This window comes from Bos indicus, chromosome 5 (assembly GCF_029378745.1).
Source record: "Bos indicus isolate NIAB-ARS_2022 breed Sahiwal x Tharparkar chromosome 5, NIAB-ARS_B.indTharparkar_mat_pri_1.0, whole genome shotgun sequence".
Classification (NCBI taxonomy): Eukaryota; Metazoa; Chordata; class Mammalia; order Artiodactyla; family Bovidae; genus Bos; species Bos indicus.
In genome coordinates, this window is record NC_091764.1 from 117,354,141 (window position 1) to 117,370,721 (window position 16,581).

Here is a 16,581-nt window from a genome sequence, read left to right on the forward strand (position 1 = left end):
TGGTCAGCTCCAGGTCTTATTTTTGCTGACTGTTAGAGAACTTCTCCATCTTCGGCTGCCAAGAATATAATCAATCTGATTTTGGTATCGACCATCTGGTGATGTCCATGTGTAGAGTCATCTCTTGTGTTGCTGAAAGAGGGTGTTTCTACAACCTGTGTGTTCTCTTGACAAAACTCTGTTAGCCTTTGCCCTGCTTCATTTTGTATTTCAAGGTCAGAGTTGCCTGTTAATCCAGGTATCTCTTGATTTCCCACTTTTGCGGTCCAATCCTCTATGATGAAAAAGGCATCTTTATTTGGTGTTAGTTCTCGAAGGTCTTGTAAGTCTTCATAGAACCGTTCAACTTCAGCTTCTTCAGTGTTACTGGTTGGGGCATATATCTGAATTACGGTGATGTTGAATGACCTGCCTTGGAAATGAACCGAGATCATTCTGTCGTTTTTGAGATTGCACCCGAGTACTGCATTTCGGACTACTGTTGACTATGAGGGCTACTCCATTTCTTCTAAGGGATTCTTGCCCACAGTAGTAGATAGAATGGTCATCTGAATTAAATTCACCGATTCTGGTCCATTTTAGTTCACTGATTCCTAAGACGTCAGTGTCCTCTCTTGCCATCTCCTGCTTGACCACATCCACCTCGCGTGGACCTAACGTTCCATGCTCCTAGGCGATATTGTTCTTTACAGCACTGGAGTTTCACCACGAGACGCACCCACAGCTGGGCATCGTTTCTGCTTTGGCCCAGCCTCTTCATGAGTAAACGGCCCTCCATTTTTCCCTAGTAGCATACTGGACACCTTGCGGCCTGGGGGCCTCATCTTCTGGGGTCGTATCTTTTTGCCTTTTCATACTGTTCGTGGGGTTCTCAAGGCAAGAATCCTGGAGCGGTTTACTACCCCTTCCTCCAGGTAACCATGTTTAGTCAGAACTCTGCACCGTAAGTTGTTTGTCTACATGGCCTGGCTCATAGAGGTTCTTTGAGTTACACAAGCCCCTTTGCCTTGACAAGGCTGTGATCCATGAAGAAAAAGCACTAAAATCTTTAGTTTGAGATGTCTGTTTTTGTGATTATCAGTAATCTTTTGTTGTTCATCTACTTTTTCTCTATCTATCCCCCAAACCAAAACTGGTGTATATCCTGTTGTTGTTAAGTCTCTGAGTCCGACTCTTTGCAGCCCCATGGACTACAGCCCTCCAGGTTCCTCTGTCCATGGAATTTCTGAGGCAAGAGTACTGGAGTGGATTGCCGTTTCCTTCTCCGGCTAACCTTCCCGACTCAGGGATTGAACCTGCACCTCCCGCGTTGTGGGTGGATTCTTTCCTGCTGAGCCACCAGGGAAGCCCAAGGCTCCTTTCCTGACCTCTTTGGAACAAGTCCCTCAGAGGTATCTGAAAGGCTGCCATGCTAGGCTAAGTGAGTCTGCCAAATAGAACATAATTCTCGACTTTTAGGCTGTGCAAATTTTTTTCAGTTGACACTTGCCTCAGGGAATGCTTCCGGAGCACTTGAGTTGGGAGACTTGAGGACTGGATTGGAGGTGGGGAGGTGCATTAGGGCATTGGTGTGGTGTGGGGTTAGCTGTGGATTCTCGGAGGTGCCTGGAGGACTCCCGCTGTCACTGGGTTTGCAGCGGAGCAGGGGAGCTGGGCTGAAGACACATAAAGCAGATGGGACGATCAAGGCAGAGCCCAGAGGGCCCAGGGGAGGAGAGGTGGCTGAGAGGGCTGGGGGTGGGGGGGCCTGTGGGCCGGGTCTTTTGGCTCCTCCCACTCTAAGCCCCAGCAGCATTCCCCAGGTCAGGCTTGGATGAGAAATTAATTGTGGGGCCCCCTAACCCAGGATGAGGACTTGTGGTTTTGGAGGTGTGGTCCCCTCTACCTGTGAGCTAGCCAGCCTTAGATTCTGGAGGCTAGGGATGGGCAGGGTTCTCTTTGGTAGGGGGGCTTCCCTGGTGGCTCAGAGGGTCAAGAATCTGCCTAAAATGCAGAAGACCTGGGTTCAATCCCTGCACCGGGAGGATCCCCTGGAGAAGGAAATGGCAACCCACCCCAGTATTCTTGCCTGGGGAATCCATGGACAGAGGACCCTGGAGGGCTACAGTCCATGGGGTCGGGGTCGCAAAGAGGCAGACAGGCCTAGCTTTCTCCCCACCCCCACCCCCATGGTCTCCCCGCAGGGAAGATGCAGGAGAGTGGAGGGTTGGTGGAGGGCATTCCTTGAATGACAAAGGTGCGACTTAGAGAAAGCAGTCCAGATCCTGAGGACAGGGAGTCCCCTCCCTCGGCATGGGGCTCAGCCCTTGCTAGGTATGCCAGCCTAGAGGGGGTGCGTGCCCGGCACCGACCCTCCCCTGCAGGCTCTAGGTTCCCTCCCCTCGTGGGCACCGTGGCGTCAGGGCAAAGGCGGTTTCCTTTGGGATGTGGTCGCCACGGGAGGGTGGCCGTCTTGGACCCAGGTCGGAACCACAGGCGGTCCCACTGCGGCTGCCCCTGGGATGCGTGGCCGGCGGACAGCGGATGAAGGGGCAGCGGCACGCGTGCCCGTGCGTGGCTGTGCCCGTGGCGTCCGCCCTATAGACTCGCGGGGCCGCGAGGCCCTGGGCGCAGGCGGCGGAAGGCCGCCCTGAGGGGCCGCTGCGCGTCCGCGTGGGTGCAGGTGGCGGGGGCGCACGTGCGCCACCCAAACAAAGGCGGCGCCGCGTGACCGCGCTCGTTCTCGCGCGCGGACCCGCCAGGGCAGGCGCGCCCCCGCGGGACCGCCGCGCCGGGGCGGGAGGGGAGAGCCAAGGCCGTGCAAGGGGGCGCGGCTCCTTTAAGGCGCGGCGCGGGGCGTGGCGCGGCGGCGCGGGGCGGGGCGAGCCGGCTCAGGTCTTGGGGCGGGGCGACGCCGGGCGGGGCGTGCCGACGCGGGGCGGGGATTAGGGCGGGGCGGCGGCTGCGCAGGCCAGGCCGGGGGCGCGCAGACTCCGCGCAGCGGGACGCGAGCGCGCGACCTGGCGCCGCCGCCGCCTCCGCGCTAGTGGCCCGGACCCGCGGGGCCGCCGCCTCCTCCGGGCTCCCCGGCGCCGCTCGGCTCCCGCGCGGGCGGCAGGTGCAGCGCGGCCGGGCGGCTGGTGAGGGGCGCGCCGAGGCGGCGGGTGGATGAGAGGTGGCCCCGATCTCCGCGCAGGGTAAGCGGCGCGCGCGCGCGGACGCCCACTCGCCGGACACGCAGACCCGTTCGGGGGCTGGCCGGCCCGAAACCCGGCAGTGCCCTCCCAGCGCCCGCAGCCAGCGGCCCTCCGAGCCTGGACCCGCGCGGACGCGCCCCGCATACACGCCCCCGGGTCCCGCGCGGCCTGGGCGCGCGTCACGGCCACCCCCCTCCCGCGCGCGCGGGCCCCGGCGTCTCCGGGTCCGCGTCATGCCCGGCCGGCCGGGGAGAGGAGGACGTCCCGTGGGCGCGGAGCCTGAGATGGGAGGTTGGTCGGTGGGGCGCAGGCCGCCGGGTCCAGGCTGGGGCGCGGTGAATGTCGTCTTAGGAGCTCACTCCTGGGGGACACGGGAGAGGTGGAGGGCGACCCCGGCCCCTATGCCCCTGGAGATGACCCCACCAAAAAGTTGCCCTCCCCGCACCCCTCGATTTGCCCCGTCTCCTTTCCCTTTGTCCCGGGCTTTTAGCTGGTGGGGCTTTGCTGGGGCCAGCCTCGCTGGGAGGTGAGGCGTAGAGCAGCAGTCCCCAACCTGAGGCGCCCCCTGACCCGGGCAGGCCCTGCACCCCTGGGCAGGCTTACCACCAGGTGGGCTGGGGCACCTGTCCGTGCCCCGGCCTGGGCCCTGGACCTGAGGGAAGCTGAGCCCACCCTGGAGGTGTTGCCAGCCCTACATTTCCGGAGGCGGGGAGGATTTGGTTTGGGCACACCTTTTGCAGCGCCGGGTTCCTTTCTCGCCTTCCTAGTTCTGTTTATCACTCCCCCCACAAAAATGGAGGTGCCTGGGCCCCAGCCCCCATCGCAGCCCGGCCTTGGGACTTGTCTCAGGCCTGGGCCTGGCAGGATGAGCTGGGCTGTGCAGCGGTTGAGAGAGAAGTTTGGGGTCTTGTCTGCATGGCATCTGCTCGGTGACCTTGGGCAGGAAGGCCTTGAGCCCTCCCTTGCCTCAGTTTCCCCAGCAGTAAGCGGGGAGGGGGCTGACGAGAGCATTAGATGGTGCAGCCCCCACCCCACTTCCAGACTGGACACACCCAGGGCAGAGATCCCAACACCAGGAGAGGCCGCGGTGCCCTTCCCTTCTGGGCGGCTGTTGTGGCCCTGACTCTGCCGTGTGTCCCCGGCCCATCGGGGACACACGGTTCGGCTGGGTGAGTGTGTTCCAGGGGTTTGCTCTTGTCCCCTGCTAGGATGAAACAGTCTCACAACAGGTAGCTGGGACCCTTGGGATCAGGGACCTCGGTAAACCTGCCACTCCTTTCTACCGCCGCCCCTCTGAAGACTCCCTGCCTGGTCCAGGTCGGGGGCCTGGCCTTCCTGACCTTCCCTCTGCCTCGGCCTTGATGTCGCTGCTTCTGCAGCACTGTGCCCGTGGGCAGGGGTCTTGACCCGCAGTCTGGACATTGCTGGACTCATGGGGACAGGGTTTGCCAGCTTGGTCCTGGGGCCTGGGGAGGTGGGTTCTCCCCCCAACCCCCCGCCACTGCCCTGGGCATCTACGTGGGTGCCTCCCCTCCTCTGCCCTTCTCTCTGCTGGGCTGCTGTGGCTGATGGGCTGTGGGGTGTGGCCTGGGGATGGGCAGGGCCTGTCCCTGTGCAGTCTGCCCTCCTACGCTCTGGAGAGGCATTTCCTGGAAGCCACACAGGGAAGTCTCCGAGTGTGTCCTGCGTGATCCTGGCCACCCTGAGCCTGCATCTCCCACCAAGGCAGGCAGGGACCCTTCATGAGAGGAGAACCTGGTGGTCCCTCCAAGCCGTTGGCCTGTGAGGCGCTCCTGTCATCTCTTCAGCCAGAGCAGGCATCAGGAAGCCGATGGTCGGCAGCTCCGTGTGACCCCTGCTTCCCCTGCCCTCCTGGGCCTCACCCTCGCCAGTCAGAGACGAGGAGCCCTGGGCCGGCTTTTCCTGAATCACCGTTTCTTGCTGTCTGATGGAACAGAGGAATGGCTCGGGCACGATGAACACAAAGTATTATTAGGTTCTAGTGAGAGTGATGTCGCCAGGGGAGGTTGTAAGCCCGAAGCGCGCTTCCTCTTTGTATCCGCATATCTGAGCAATGTTACAGGTGAGGGATCCCAGTGCCAGGCCCAGCGCCCGTCTCGTGAGTCAGTGTCATCGGAGAAGCGCAGGGCTCCCCTCTGTGTTTCAGGGTCTGACCCATGTGGGTGGTTCTGAGCACCTGCAGACGGGTGGACGGGGCCACCTGTCTGTCTCCGGTCATCTCGTGGGCGGCAGGGGGCCCCTTCCAGCTCCCCATGCGTCTTGGTTTGGGAGTTCCCTCTTGAAGCCGACTGCACCCAAGCTTTGCGTGGGAGTGGGGTTCCCGTTGTGGAGCGGTGTGCCTCCAGCCAGGCCCTCGTTTCTGGGGGCTGCACCCTCTCGGGGACCTGGGCTGATCTCCATTCTCGCAGGGCTTCTGGCGCTTGAGCCCCTGTGTGTGTCCGGATGGCTGGCTTCTGTGGCATTGGTGCACTGGGGCCTCACTGAGCGTCTAGGGAGCTCTGGTCCGCAGAGGGCATGTGCCCGCTGGAAAGGAAGACCCTGTGGGGGTTGAGTGACCGGCCTGCCCCCTGTCCTGTGAGGTGGGCGGGGGCTCCTCACCTGCCGTCCGCAGGAAGGAGACCGTCTGCTCCCCACCGGGGCTGCGGACAGCCTTAGGTGGACAGCCTTAGGTTGTGTAGCAGAGCCTTCCTGTTCTTAAATAATTTAAAAATGAATGGGGGTGGGGAGGTAATGAGACGTGGGCTGTGAAGGTGCCGACGAGGAGGAATACAGACGCTCTGGCCCGGGGTGAGCAGCTTCTGTTTATGAGCCCAGACCTGTTGTGTGGGCACTCAGGTGGTGCTCCGAAGGCCTTTGGTCGGGGACTCGAAAACCGCTTGGGGCCTTGGGCAGCACAGAGGGTCGAGGTCTGAGTTCTCCTCGGCTTTTGGGTGGTATGGCAGTGGCGGCTCTCCTTGGGTCTTTGTCCTGGGCAGAATCCAGAAAATGCCCTCGTACCGGGGGTGACAGTTCAGGTGCTGGCTGCGGAGCAAGGAGGAGGCCCAGGTCCGTGACGGGGATGCTCACTTCGTGACTAGGGTGGTGAAGGCCCAGCCAGCCCGGTGGATGGGTGGCCTGGCCGTCTGCTCGGAGCTGGCCGCTGTCGGAGAAGGGCGATCGGTTCACTTGAGAACTTAAAGGCAGGCCGTCCGACTTCTTTTACAGACAGAGATGGAGCAAGAAAGTGAGGGTTTCCCTAATTAGAGAAAACTGTGTTCTCCGCGCCTCCGGCGTCGGCGCGTGGACTGAATCAAGGGGCCGGGCAGTGGCTTGGGACTGTAATTCACCACTAATGACAGTCGCCGTCTCGGGGCTCTCGTTAAGACTGTTTGGCCTTTGAGTTATAATCAGGGTTGTGACTGTGTTTAAGCCCTGTGATTAAAGTCCCCAGTGGTTACACCGGCAGACAAGAAGTACTGGTCTGTCAAAAAAAAAAAGAAAACAATGGTAATAGAAACCGCTCAGTTCAGCGTCAGACGACGTGCGCGGCGCCCACGGCCGGCGTGGTGCTCACAGCCTAGCTGTCACCCTTCCCGCGGATGCAGAAACCGGAGAGGTGGGCGGCTGGTCTCAGCCCCCAGTGACCTAGGCGGCTCAGCCAGGATGGGAACTCGGGTGGTTTGGCTGCAGAGGCCGTGCTCTTGTTGATCAGTGGAATTTCTGGGGGTTTGTGAGAGAAACACAAGGAGTAAGTTTACGGTCATGATGAGAAGTCTCTCTGCCGTCACAGGTGTGCTGATGGCAAGAGCATCCCTTAGCCCAGGCCTGATCGTGTCCCTTGCACTTCACATGATTGCTTTTCATCACAGCTGGAGCTCGGGGCTGTTATTAGCTCCCCTTACAGATGAGGCAGCCTGGGCACAGGGAGGTTAAGTAACTTACCTGAGGCCACACGCTGGTGAGTGGCAGAGTTGGGTGTTTGTTCTAAGCTGAGTGCCGTACGCAGGGCGGGGTCAAGTGGAAAATGCCCAGTCTGTCGCTGTGTGCTCTCGGGCAAGACGCTTAGCCTCTCTGGGCCTCGGGAACCAAAGGTCTAGGTGTGGAAAGTAGAAACCGGAGGCCCGAAAACGCCCTGGCCCGAGCTGGCGCATCTGCGCTGCCTCCCCCAGGAAGGCCCTGGGTGGGGGCCCCAGCCACTGCCCATCCCCCAGGAGGAGAGTAGTGGTTAAGGAGCGCAGTGCACCCCCTCCCCAGCACTGGCTGGTTTGGGTGGAGAGGCCCTGGTTGTCCCCTGGGAGCTCAGACCACACCCCAGGAGTGACACCTGACTTCCGTCCTGGGCGGCTCCCTCTGTGAAGCGAGGAGGCCTTCAGAGAGCCTGGCTCTGTCCCTAGGGAATGGATTTTGTTGGGGGAGGCATGCCTACCCAGAACCCCCCGGTGCTGCCAGACCCAGTTTGGGAAAACCAAGTGTGCCCGCGCCATGAGGGCTGGTGGTCTGGGGGCCCCCAGGGAAACACTCGCCCTTCTGTGATCAGGTCCCCCCCCGCCTTGGTGGGACATGCCGCTGCCTCCAGCCCTTCCTTCTGGGTGGGGTGTGGGCGGGGTACGTGGACAACGAGGCAGGAGGCCCCCCAACCTCCCAGCATGGAGTAGGGGGTGGGCACAGCTGAGCCCAGCCCTGGGTCCGAGAGGCCCAGCCTCCCTCTCCAGCCCTCCCCTCTCCACCTCAGTCGGTGGGTGCTGCGTGCAGGGCTGTTGGCACGGCCGACCCTTGTGTTGGGCACATCTCTGCTCCACCCCGCTTTGCTGGGGAGGCCTTCCCTGGGCACCCTGACCACAGAGCCCGTCTCAGTTGCTGCCCCCTCCCCGGCCAGTCATTGTGCTCCTCCCAGGAGGCAGGGGCTGGCGCTTTCCTGTCTGTCCTGGTCTCAACAGCCAGGGTAGGAATGAGTGGAGGCACTCCTTGCAAGGAGCCGAGGCCATGGCCTTGCCCTGCCCTCAGGGGGCCCCCTCTGCAGCCTGGCCTCCAGGGGCCAGCAGCTTTGGGTCCTGGGGTACTGGCTGTGGGGAGCCCACCTGCGGCTGAGCTAAGCTGGGGGCCTGGCGGTGGGGAGGGGCCGGGCTCCCCGAGGGCAGCGGGCAGGCCTGGACGGTGAGAGGGTACCTTGACCCAGGTCCAGTTCGCATGCCATGATATCCACCCATCCCGAGTGCAGTTCACCAACTTCCAGCGGATCCACAGAATTGTGCGAGCGTCACCACAGTCTAATTTTAGAACGTTTTCATCACCCCCTTTAGCAATCACTCATTCCCTCTTTCTCTCCAGCCTCTGACAACTGCTAATCTGCTTTCTGTCTCCACGGATTTGCCTGTCCGGGACCTTTCATATCTGGAATCATAACGCTCCGGGGCCGTTGGACTCTGCTTTCCGTCACTTAGCGGGGCGCGTTTTCATCTGTGCGGCAGCGTGCAGTGGCAGAACTGCGCTGGGCGCCTCTTCTGAAGTGCGGCCTCTCTTCCCAACCCCAGGTGGCCCTGAACCACCCTTTCTCATGAGTCTGGGGTGGCTTTCCTTGCCTCACCAGGCACCTGGGGTCAGGTCAGAGTTGGTGGCTGTCTGAGAACTCCATGCTGGCACCGTGAGCCAATTCACGTGACTCATTTTCAGTGGCCTTCGACACAGCTCTCCTGTGAGCTGCACGCAGGTCACCGCCTCCAGGAAGCCTTCCTGGCCTTCCCTCACCCCCGCATTTAGGGCCCTTGTGCCTGTTGTCCTGTGTGTGGCCCTCTCTCTACCCGCCTGCCTTCTGAGCTCCTGGGGGGCAGGGGTCCCCGTTTTCATCCCTTCCCTGGCTGGCCTCATTGGAGACAGGGTCTGGGGGTGAAGGGTTGCAGATGGTGGGGGCGTGGCATGTTTGTGAAGCCGTGGGTCCCACGGGCTCTCTCTCTGGCTGCCCTGCCGTTTCTCTCTCTTGATTATCTCTGTTAGTGTGTGATCACTTGACTTTGCAACTCTGCCGTCTGTGTCCTCCAGAGCGGCTCAAGGGCAGGCCCAGGTCTGGCTGTGGGTGTCCTGGGTGTGATGGCAGAAGTGCTGAGTGAGCCTGCCCTGCCGCCCCGCCCGCCCCGCCCCACACTGAGCTGAGTATTTGGTTTTCTTTTCTTTTTTTAAAATAATCAACCGTGTTTGTTAGCACAGTTTTAGATTTATAGAAACATTACAGAGATCACACAGAGGGCGCCCCGGTGCCTGTCCCTTCCCACAGTCTCTCTTATTACTACCATCTTACACCTTAGCGTGGAATGGCGTTACCAGTAATGAAAGGACCAGCGTGGATGCGTCGTTAACTGGTCTGTCGTTTGTTCAGATTTCCTTAGTTTTCACCCGATGTCCTTTTTTCTTATCCCAGGACCCCACCCGAGACACGTGTCCCATTTAGTCTTCACGTCTCTTTCCGATTCTCTGGACGGGGACAGTTTCTTGGACTTCTCTTGTGTTTGATGGCTTGACAGTCGAGGAATTTTTTTTAAATGTGTTTATTCCCGGCTGCCGTGCACGGGCTTTTGCTAATCGCGCCAAGAGGGGCCGCTCTGTAGTGCAGGTGCTGGCTTCTCAGCACCGTGGCTTCTCCTGTCGCAGAGCAGGGGCTCTTCGTTGCTCAGCAGCACGTGGGCTCCTCCCAGGCCAGGGAGGGAACCGAGTCCCCTGCGTTAGCAGGCGGATTCTTAACCACTGGGCCAGCAGGGCACTGCAGCCTTGAGGGATATTAGGTTCACTGCAGATCCGTCTCCCCTGGAGTTTGGGCGGCTGTCGGAATTGGATGTTTTCCTCCGGGTTAGACGGGGGTCGTGGGTTTTGGAAGGAAGAGCAGAGAGGTGAGGGGCCCTCACCCCACCCCATCAGGGCGCGTGCCGTCAACGTGACTGGTCCCTGTGATGCTGGCCGCGGTCGCCCAGGTGATGTAGACGGACCCTTTCCCCTCTGTCAGTGCCGTCCTTCTCGGAAGGAAGGTTTGAGGACAGGGTGCCTGTGAGTGATTTGGAACCTTTTGAACGGGGACTTGTCTCTTCTCCCTCGTTTATTCGTTTGTTCAGTCATTTCTAATGTCAGTGTGGAATCACATGTACTTATTTTATGCCTTGAGTTCCAGTGCGGTTCCACTTTACTTCTTGCGTGGGGCCGCTGGGAACTCTTCCAGGAGGCTCCTGGGTTCTGTTGACGAGCCCCCGTCAACGTGGGGCGATTTGGGCAGCTCCTTCCTTCCTCCCGGCCCGACGGGTGCTCCCAGCCCTGGAATCGGCCAGTTCTCCTCTCACTGGAGGACGGTTTCGGAAACCAAGATCCGGGCCCGGCCCGAGCTCGGCTGCCAGGGTGTCGCTGCCCTGGGCCCGCTCAGCTGGCGGAGCAGGGCGCAGACAGTGTGGGCATGTGCACACCTGCAGCCGCTCCTGTGTGTGGCCGCCCGCGTCTGCGCTCAGTGAGACGTGAGCTCCTTCCAGTGATCCAGGCTGCAGTCGCCCCTCGCTGATGAGTCAGTTTCATTCCAGCAGCAGGAGACCCGGCCCCCTCGTTCGCCATCCTTTGACGTAACCCCTCAGTTCCAGCATACCTGCAGAGCCGGGTCAGCCTTGTCCCGGGCCCTGGGGAGTGGCTTCAAGGGCTGGAGTGCTGTGTGCATGCAGCTCCCGCTCGTCCAGGTCCTTGCTGTTCGGCACGGAACACTTGCCGCGCAGTGCACGGGCCCTGCAGAGGCTAGGGGGCCGCAGCCTTCCACAGGAGGTCTGCAGGAAGAGAGAAAGGGAACTGGGGGGCTCCCCGCCGTGCCCGGTCACCCCCCCGCCCCAGCCTGTGGGGACAGGCACAGTCGTGGCATCCCTTTGAAATGTGAACGTGGAGCCAGCTTTGAACACAGCCTAGAGGCCCGGCCTCGTCTGCATGAGGAGAAGGGCTGCCGGCCGAACCCCTTGGAGCTTGACTCAGACGCTGGCGGGCCCGGGCACTCACAGCGGAGCAGGGCCGGGGCTCGGAGGCCGGGTCCCTTTCTGGGAAGGAGAGGACTGGGGGAGTTCCGCTCAGGCTTTCTCGGGCCTCAGGCCGGCTTCGGCAGGGCTCTGGCAGGGCTCCGTCTACCCGTGTGTTGGCCTGGGGGCCGGGCGGGGTGGCTGGAGGCTGCTGAGCAGACCCCGGGCAGGTGGGGCAGTGAGCGGTGGCTGGGTGCCCGCCTTTTTAGGGCTGAGCTGGTGGGCAGGGGGCAGACACCCTGGTCCCGGCCGGGGGTTTGCTGGCTTAGCCCTTCAGAGCAAAGGGGCCTGCCCACCTGGGCAGGCTCGGAAGAAGCCTAGAGCCGCGGGTGTCCCTCTTAATAACATGGTGGGGACCGTGGACAGGACCCCGGCTGGCCTCTGTGCGTGGTTCAGCGTCTCGGTTCCCATGCACCACGTGTTGTAGGCCAGGCTGGGTGTGGACAGTGCTGTCTACATGCGTGGGGAGGCCCTGCTCACGCAGTGCCGTCTATACCTGTAGGTCACCATGTCACCCTTCCTGGGAGAGGCGGGAGCTGGCCTGGGTCAGTCTACCCAAGGTCAGCCCCTCTCCAAAGTTACTGGAGACCCCGCTAGCGTGTGGTTACTCCTCTGGCAGGCCTGGGTTCCGGGCCACACTGGGGGCGGGCCTGTGGGACACATGGCTGGCACATGGCCGTCTGTCCCTTCCCCGCCCCCTCAGCTGAGCACCCTGAAGGCGCTTGTCCCCCTGCTGTGGGGCTGGGCCCTCACCAAGATGCTGCCACGCGTCCCCTGGTCCTGCGAGGGGGCATTGAGGAGGTGGGGAGAGCTGGCCAGGGGCTCAGCGGGCGGGGGCTGCCCTGGGTGTGGGAGCTGCCCGGGAGTGAGCCCCCTGCCCTGTTGGAGGCCACCTGCTGCAGTCCTGTTGGCCGGCTCTCCCTGCTCACTGCCCCCTCCCCTGCTGGGTGCCCCCACCCAGCTCCTTGCCATGCCGCCCCCATCCCATCTGCTTCCTGGTTCATGTGTGAGGGTCTGCAGGGTCCCCCATGACAGCCACAGGCAGCCGCCAGGGGATACTCAGCTGGACACATGTTTCCCCGTCTCCGACTGCGGAGCTTCGGGCTGACTGCAGTCATCTGTGGGGTCACAGCTACCCCGGGATGGGGTCTGTGTGGTGGGTGCTGTGCCACACCCCTGGGTGGAGCCTGGTCTGAGCAGTGATGGCTGAGGTGGGGGGGGGGGGGCGCCATGCCCGGAGGGCTCCTGGGGTGGCAGAGGCCAGGAGACGGGTGTCAGCGGTGGCCTTGGGCAGGAGCTTGGCATTTAGAACTCTGATGCAACTTGAGTCGTTGAGAAAACACACCAACCTCCGGTATCAACGGAATCTCCCTCTTAGAAGAACTGGGTTCGGACGCTCACACTGCTGATAGCTGTGCCTTGAGAGGGTGTGAGTCATCTCGCAGGTGCGGGGTCCCAGGGGTGGAGCCCTGGGGGGGTACGGGCCGGGGGTGGGCCAGGTGGGGGCCGCCGCCCCCATCTCTGCAGGCTGAGCCTTGCGGTGTCCCCCTCCCCGATCCCCTGGCCGTGCCCCTGGGGTCCTATGCCGGCCTCGGCGTCCAGGGGTTGGTGTCTGCAGCCCTTCTCCTAGTCCATCCAGAGAGGAAGGTCGGGGGGAGACTGCCTGGATGGGCGGTCCCCCTGAGGGCGTGTGCCCGGTGCTGCCTGCGGTGGGGGGTGTTCCCCCGCGGCATGCCCCCAGGTCCTGCCCCTCCCCATCCATCCTGTTAGGTGAGTACCTTCTGGATCAGGGGGAAAAGCGTCTTGTTTCACAACCACTGTTGGAGGCAGCTGGGAGATGCGTGGCCACGTCAGCATCCGAGAGTCGGGGAGGGCTGGAGGGGGCAGGTGGCGGCAGGGACCCGTGGGTGCTGGAGCGGGAGCGGGGGTTTAGAGGACTGAGGTTCACCCTGCTCTCAGCAGACGTGTGGCTTCACTGCTGCCAAGCAGCTTTGGGGGAGAGGAAGTGAAACCTGAGTCAACAGGCAGCGAGCTCTGGGCCCAAGGTGGGGTCACGGGTGGAGCTGCTGGCAGGATGGCCCAGGAGGGCGGGCCAGGCCGCGGGGACCACCCCGTGCCTACTGCTCCTTCCGTGGCAGCCTTCGTCCCGGGGGAACGGTGACCAGTGCTGGTCTGGGGGGCAAGGTGCTGGGCTCGGCCCGAGTATCGCCTGTGAAGCTGGACATCTAAGACTGTGACTCCGGGGCGGGCAGGGCCTGGCACGCGTGTCTGCCCCAGTAACCCTCATGGGCTTCCAGCCCCGGGCACCTGCCTGCAGGTGGGAAGGACAGAGCGCGCACGGCCAGGAGCCCACGTGACTGCCCACATCCCCGCCTCTGCCTGGCAGGCGAGGAGCAGAGGCCTCTGGGAAGGCCCCCTGGCAGCGCCTGGAAGGGGGGTCAGGCCTCCAGGGTGCCAGGGTCCATCCACGTTGGCGAGAAACCGGCCCGCTGGAGGCGGGAGGAGAGACATGGCTGCTCGCCAGCCATAGAGAAGCCTCCACGTGATGGTCTGCATCAGGCAGCCGCCTCTGCCGTGGGGGAACCGGCTGTCTTCAGAGGAGCCTGGGGATGTTGGGGAACCCTCCTCACCAGCCCAGAGGGATGGGGCGGGGCCCAGGCTGGCCAGAGGGCAGCAGGCAGACTACCTGAGGGTGCCCTGGGCAAGGACCCCCCTTGGTGGGGCCAGGGGGTGTGTGTGGATGGCTGCCCCCCACTACAGCCACCCTGGAAGGGGCCACCTTGTCTCTGCTTGGCAGATGAGTGAGTGGGGGTCAGAGGGCTCCTGATGAGGGGATGGCCCACACAGTTGGGAAAGCGTCTTCCTCTTGGTTATCTGATTCAGGACTGAACGCTGCTGTGTCAGATGGTGGATTGTGTGGGTTTGGGCCCACGTTGACCAGATCTGAATAGGGCCAGGCTGAGGTCCCTGGGTAGACCCCCAGGAGGTCCGAGTCCTACCCGCCTCCCGCCGGTGGCGTTGATGGGACACTAACCGTGGGCCCTGGTGGGCCCGGCGCTTGGCCGAGGGCATCAGGGTGTGCTGGGGGGGGGCCCAGCTGGTGCTCGTCCCCCCAGACTCCCCACCTCACTGACTTGAGTTGACCGTCATTCTCCTTTTAAGTTACACAAGTGTGTATCTTTGATAATTAGCCCCTTAACTTTGTGATTAGAAATACGGAGTAGGGCTTTCCCTGGTGGTTCAGCGGTTAAGACTTGGCTTCCAGTGCGCAGGGAGTGGGTTCAATCCCTGCTCGGGGAGCTGGGATCCCACATGCCTCAGGTGGCCGAGAAACTGAAACATAAAAAACAGAGACAATACTGTAACAAACTGAATAAGGACTTTAAAAATGGTTCATGTCAGGGAAAAAAAAAGAAAACAAAAGGAAAAAAGCACCACCACTGAAGTGAGTTGCTGGCACTGAGTCCTTGCAGTGAGGACGCCGTGCCCAGGCCTCACGCTGACTCGGCCGCTCAGGGCGGGCCCGGCCGGGTTGGGTTTCGTGCCTGCCCGTGTCATGTTCGGCTGGGAGCAGACCTGGGGGGGCCTGCCGCCTTCTCCACCAGCGGGTTTCCGTCCTGAGAGTCTCTGCATTCCTTGCACGTGTGCCGAGTCATTTCTGTCGTGTCTGACTCTTTGTGACCCCGTGGACCGTGCCCGCCAGGCTCCTCTGTCCATGGGACTCCCCAGACAAGAATACTGGAGTGAGTTGCCATGCACTTTTCCAGGGGATCTTCCTGACCCAGGGATTAAACCCACATCTCTTAGGTCTCCTGCGTTGGCAGGTGGGTTCTTTACCACCAGCGCCACCTGGAAGCCCTAGGCTTACATTTCTCAGACCAGCCCTCCCACTGGCTTTTACAAACTGTCAGTCTGGTCCTCAGCCAGCCCAGGAGGTGGCTGGCACCATGGGAGGGTACTGCAGGCCCCTGCCTGTCACTGGGTCTGCACACACAGGCTGACCCTGCTGTGCTGAGTTTAAAACTCCTGGCAATAGAAAGAGCCGATGGTGACCTATTTATAAAGTATTTCAGAATCACTTGCATGAATGTTTTGTCCTAAATTCTGTGTAATTAGAAGATACGAACCCTACTCTGGGATTATTTTTGTGCACCAACATAACCTAAATTAGAATTCTCTCCATGTCAGTTTTTAAAAAAAAAATCATTGCAACACAAACATAAAGAATCGATTTTGTCTTCACTGTTTTCAGATGGTTACAAATACTGTTCCTGCCTGAGTAACATGGAGACCTTGCTGCCTGGTTTGTAGACCTTCGTCTTTACCCAGGGACTTCCTTGGTGGCTCAGAAGGTGAAGAATCTGCCTGCATTGCTGGAGACTTGGGTTCGATCCTTGGATCAGTAAGATCCCCTGGAGAAGGAAATGGCAACTTACTCCAGTATTCTTGCCTGGGAAATCCCTTAGGCAGAGGAGCCTGGTGGGCTACAGTCCATGGGGTTGCAAAGAGTCAGACACGACCGAGCAACAAACACACACACATCAGCCAGCGCAGAGGTCAGTCTTTTGGAGATGTTTAAAAAGTCCTCATGGATTCTGACTTGAGGCTGAATTCTGACGAGCTGTGGCTGGATTTCCACCTGCCAACTCTTTTTTCTCTCTAAACACAGCTTTAGCTAGAAGTTTCCCTGCAGGAGAGCCTGCTTGTGAGCATCCTTAACTCGAGGCCTTCAGACGGATGCAGTAGAGGATCCAGTGGCTCTGGTCCGTCCAGCAGATGGTCCGGGGGCCTCTCAGCTGCTTGGCCGCCGGACTCGGGGGGCAGGTAGCAGGATGCGCTGCCCTCTGAGACCGAGTTTCTGGAGCAGAGTGTATGGGCTTCAAGGGGACTTTGCAGGGGAGACTTGTGGGCCAGATCTTCTTTTTTTCCTGTCTTGGGACCGCAGGTGCTTTGAATCGGGGATGTCACAGCCCTTGGGTCATGGTGTGCAGCCGTCTCTGGTCACGCAGGACCTCTGGTCTGTTTACTTCGTAGCTTTTAATATAACAGGCACCCTCGAGCTCACCACCAGATGCTGGGGCCTTCCGGACTCCCCCCCCGTCGCTGAGCCTCAGACCTCAGCTGTGTGCCCTCAGCTCCCTTGTTCCCGGGGGCCGACACCCACCCTATGTGCACCCCCTGGCCTGCGCCACGCAAGCGGTCACCAGGGGAGCAGCTCTTCTGGCTCACCGCCCCCCGGGTCATCGAGGGTTCCCTGTGTGAATGCAGAGAACCCCCGGCCTGCAGCACCACCCGGTACTGCCCGCCTGGCGCGGGTGACGGGTGATGGGCCCTTTGCCCACGGCCAGCGGCCAAGCCGGGTCTCCCGGGTCTCTGGTGTG

General features: G+C 61.2%; 1 protein-coding gene across 2 annotated transcripts in view; it reads left to right on the top strand.

The window, feature by feature from the left end:
• The first annotated feature begins 2,969 nt into the window (after positions 1–2,969).
• GRAMD4 (GRAM domain containing 4) overlaps positions 2,970–16,581 on the top strand; it is a 66,286-nt gene continuing 52,674 nt past the window's right edge. The window contains exon 1 of one of the 2 annotated variants that reach the window (XM_070790588.1): positions 2,970–3,176. In XM_070790588.1, coding sequence (XP_070646689.1) covers positions 3,148–3,176 — 29 coding nt within the window. In that variant the 5' untranslated portion in view covers positions 2,970–3,147. Of the gene's footprint in view, positions 3,177–12,625; positions 12,646–16,581 lie in introns of those variants that run through there. The other variant, XM_070790590.1, reaches the window with a different exon arrangement.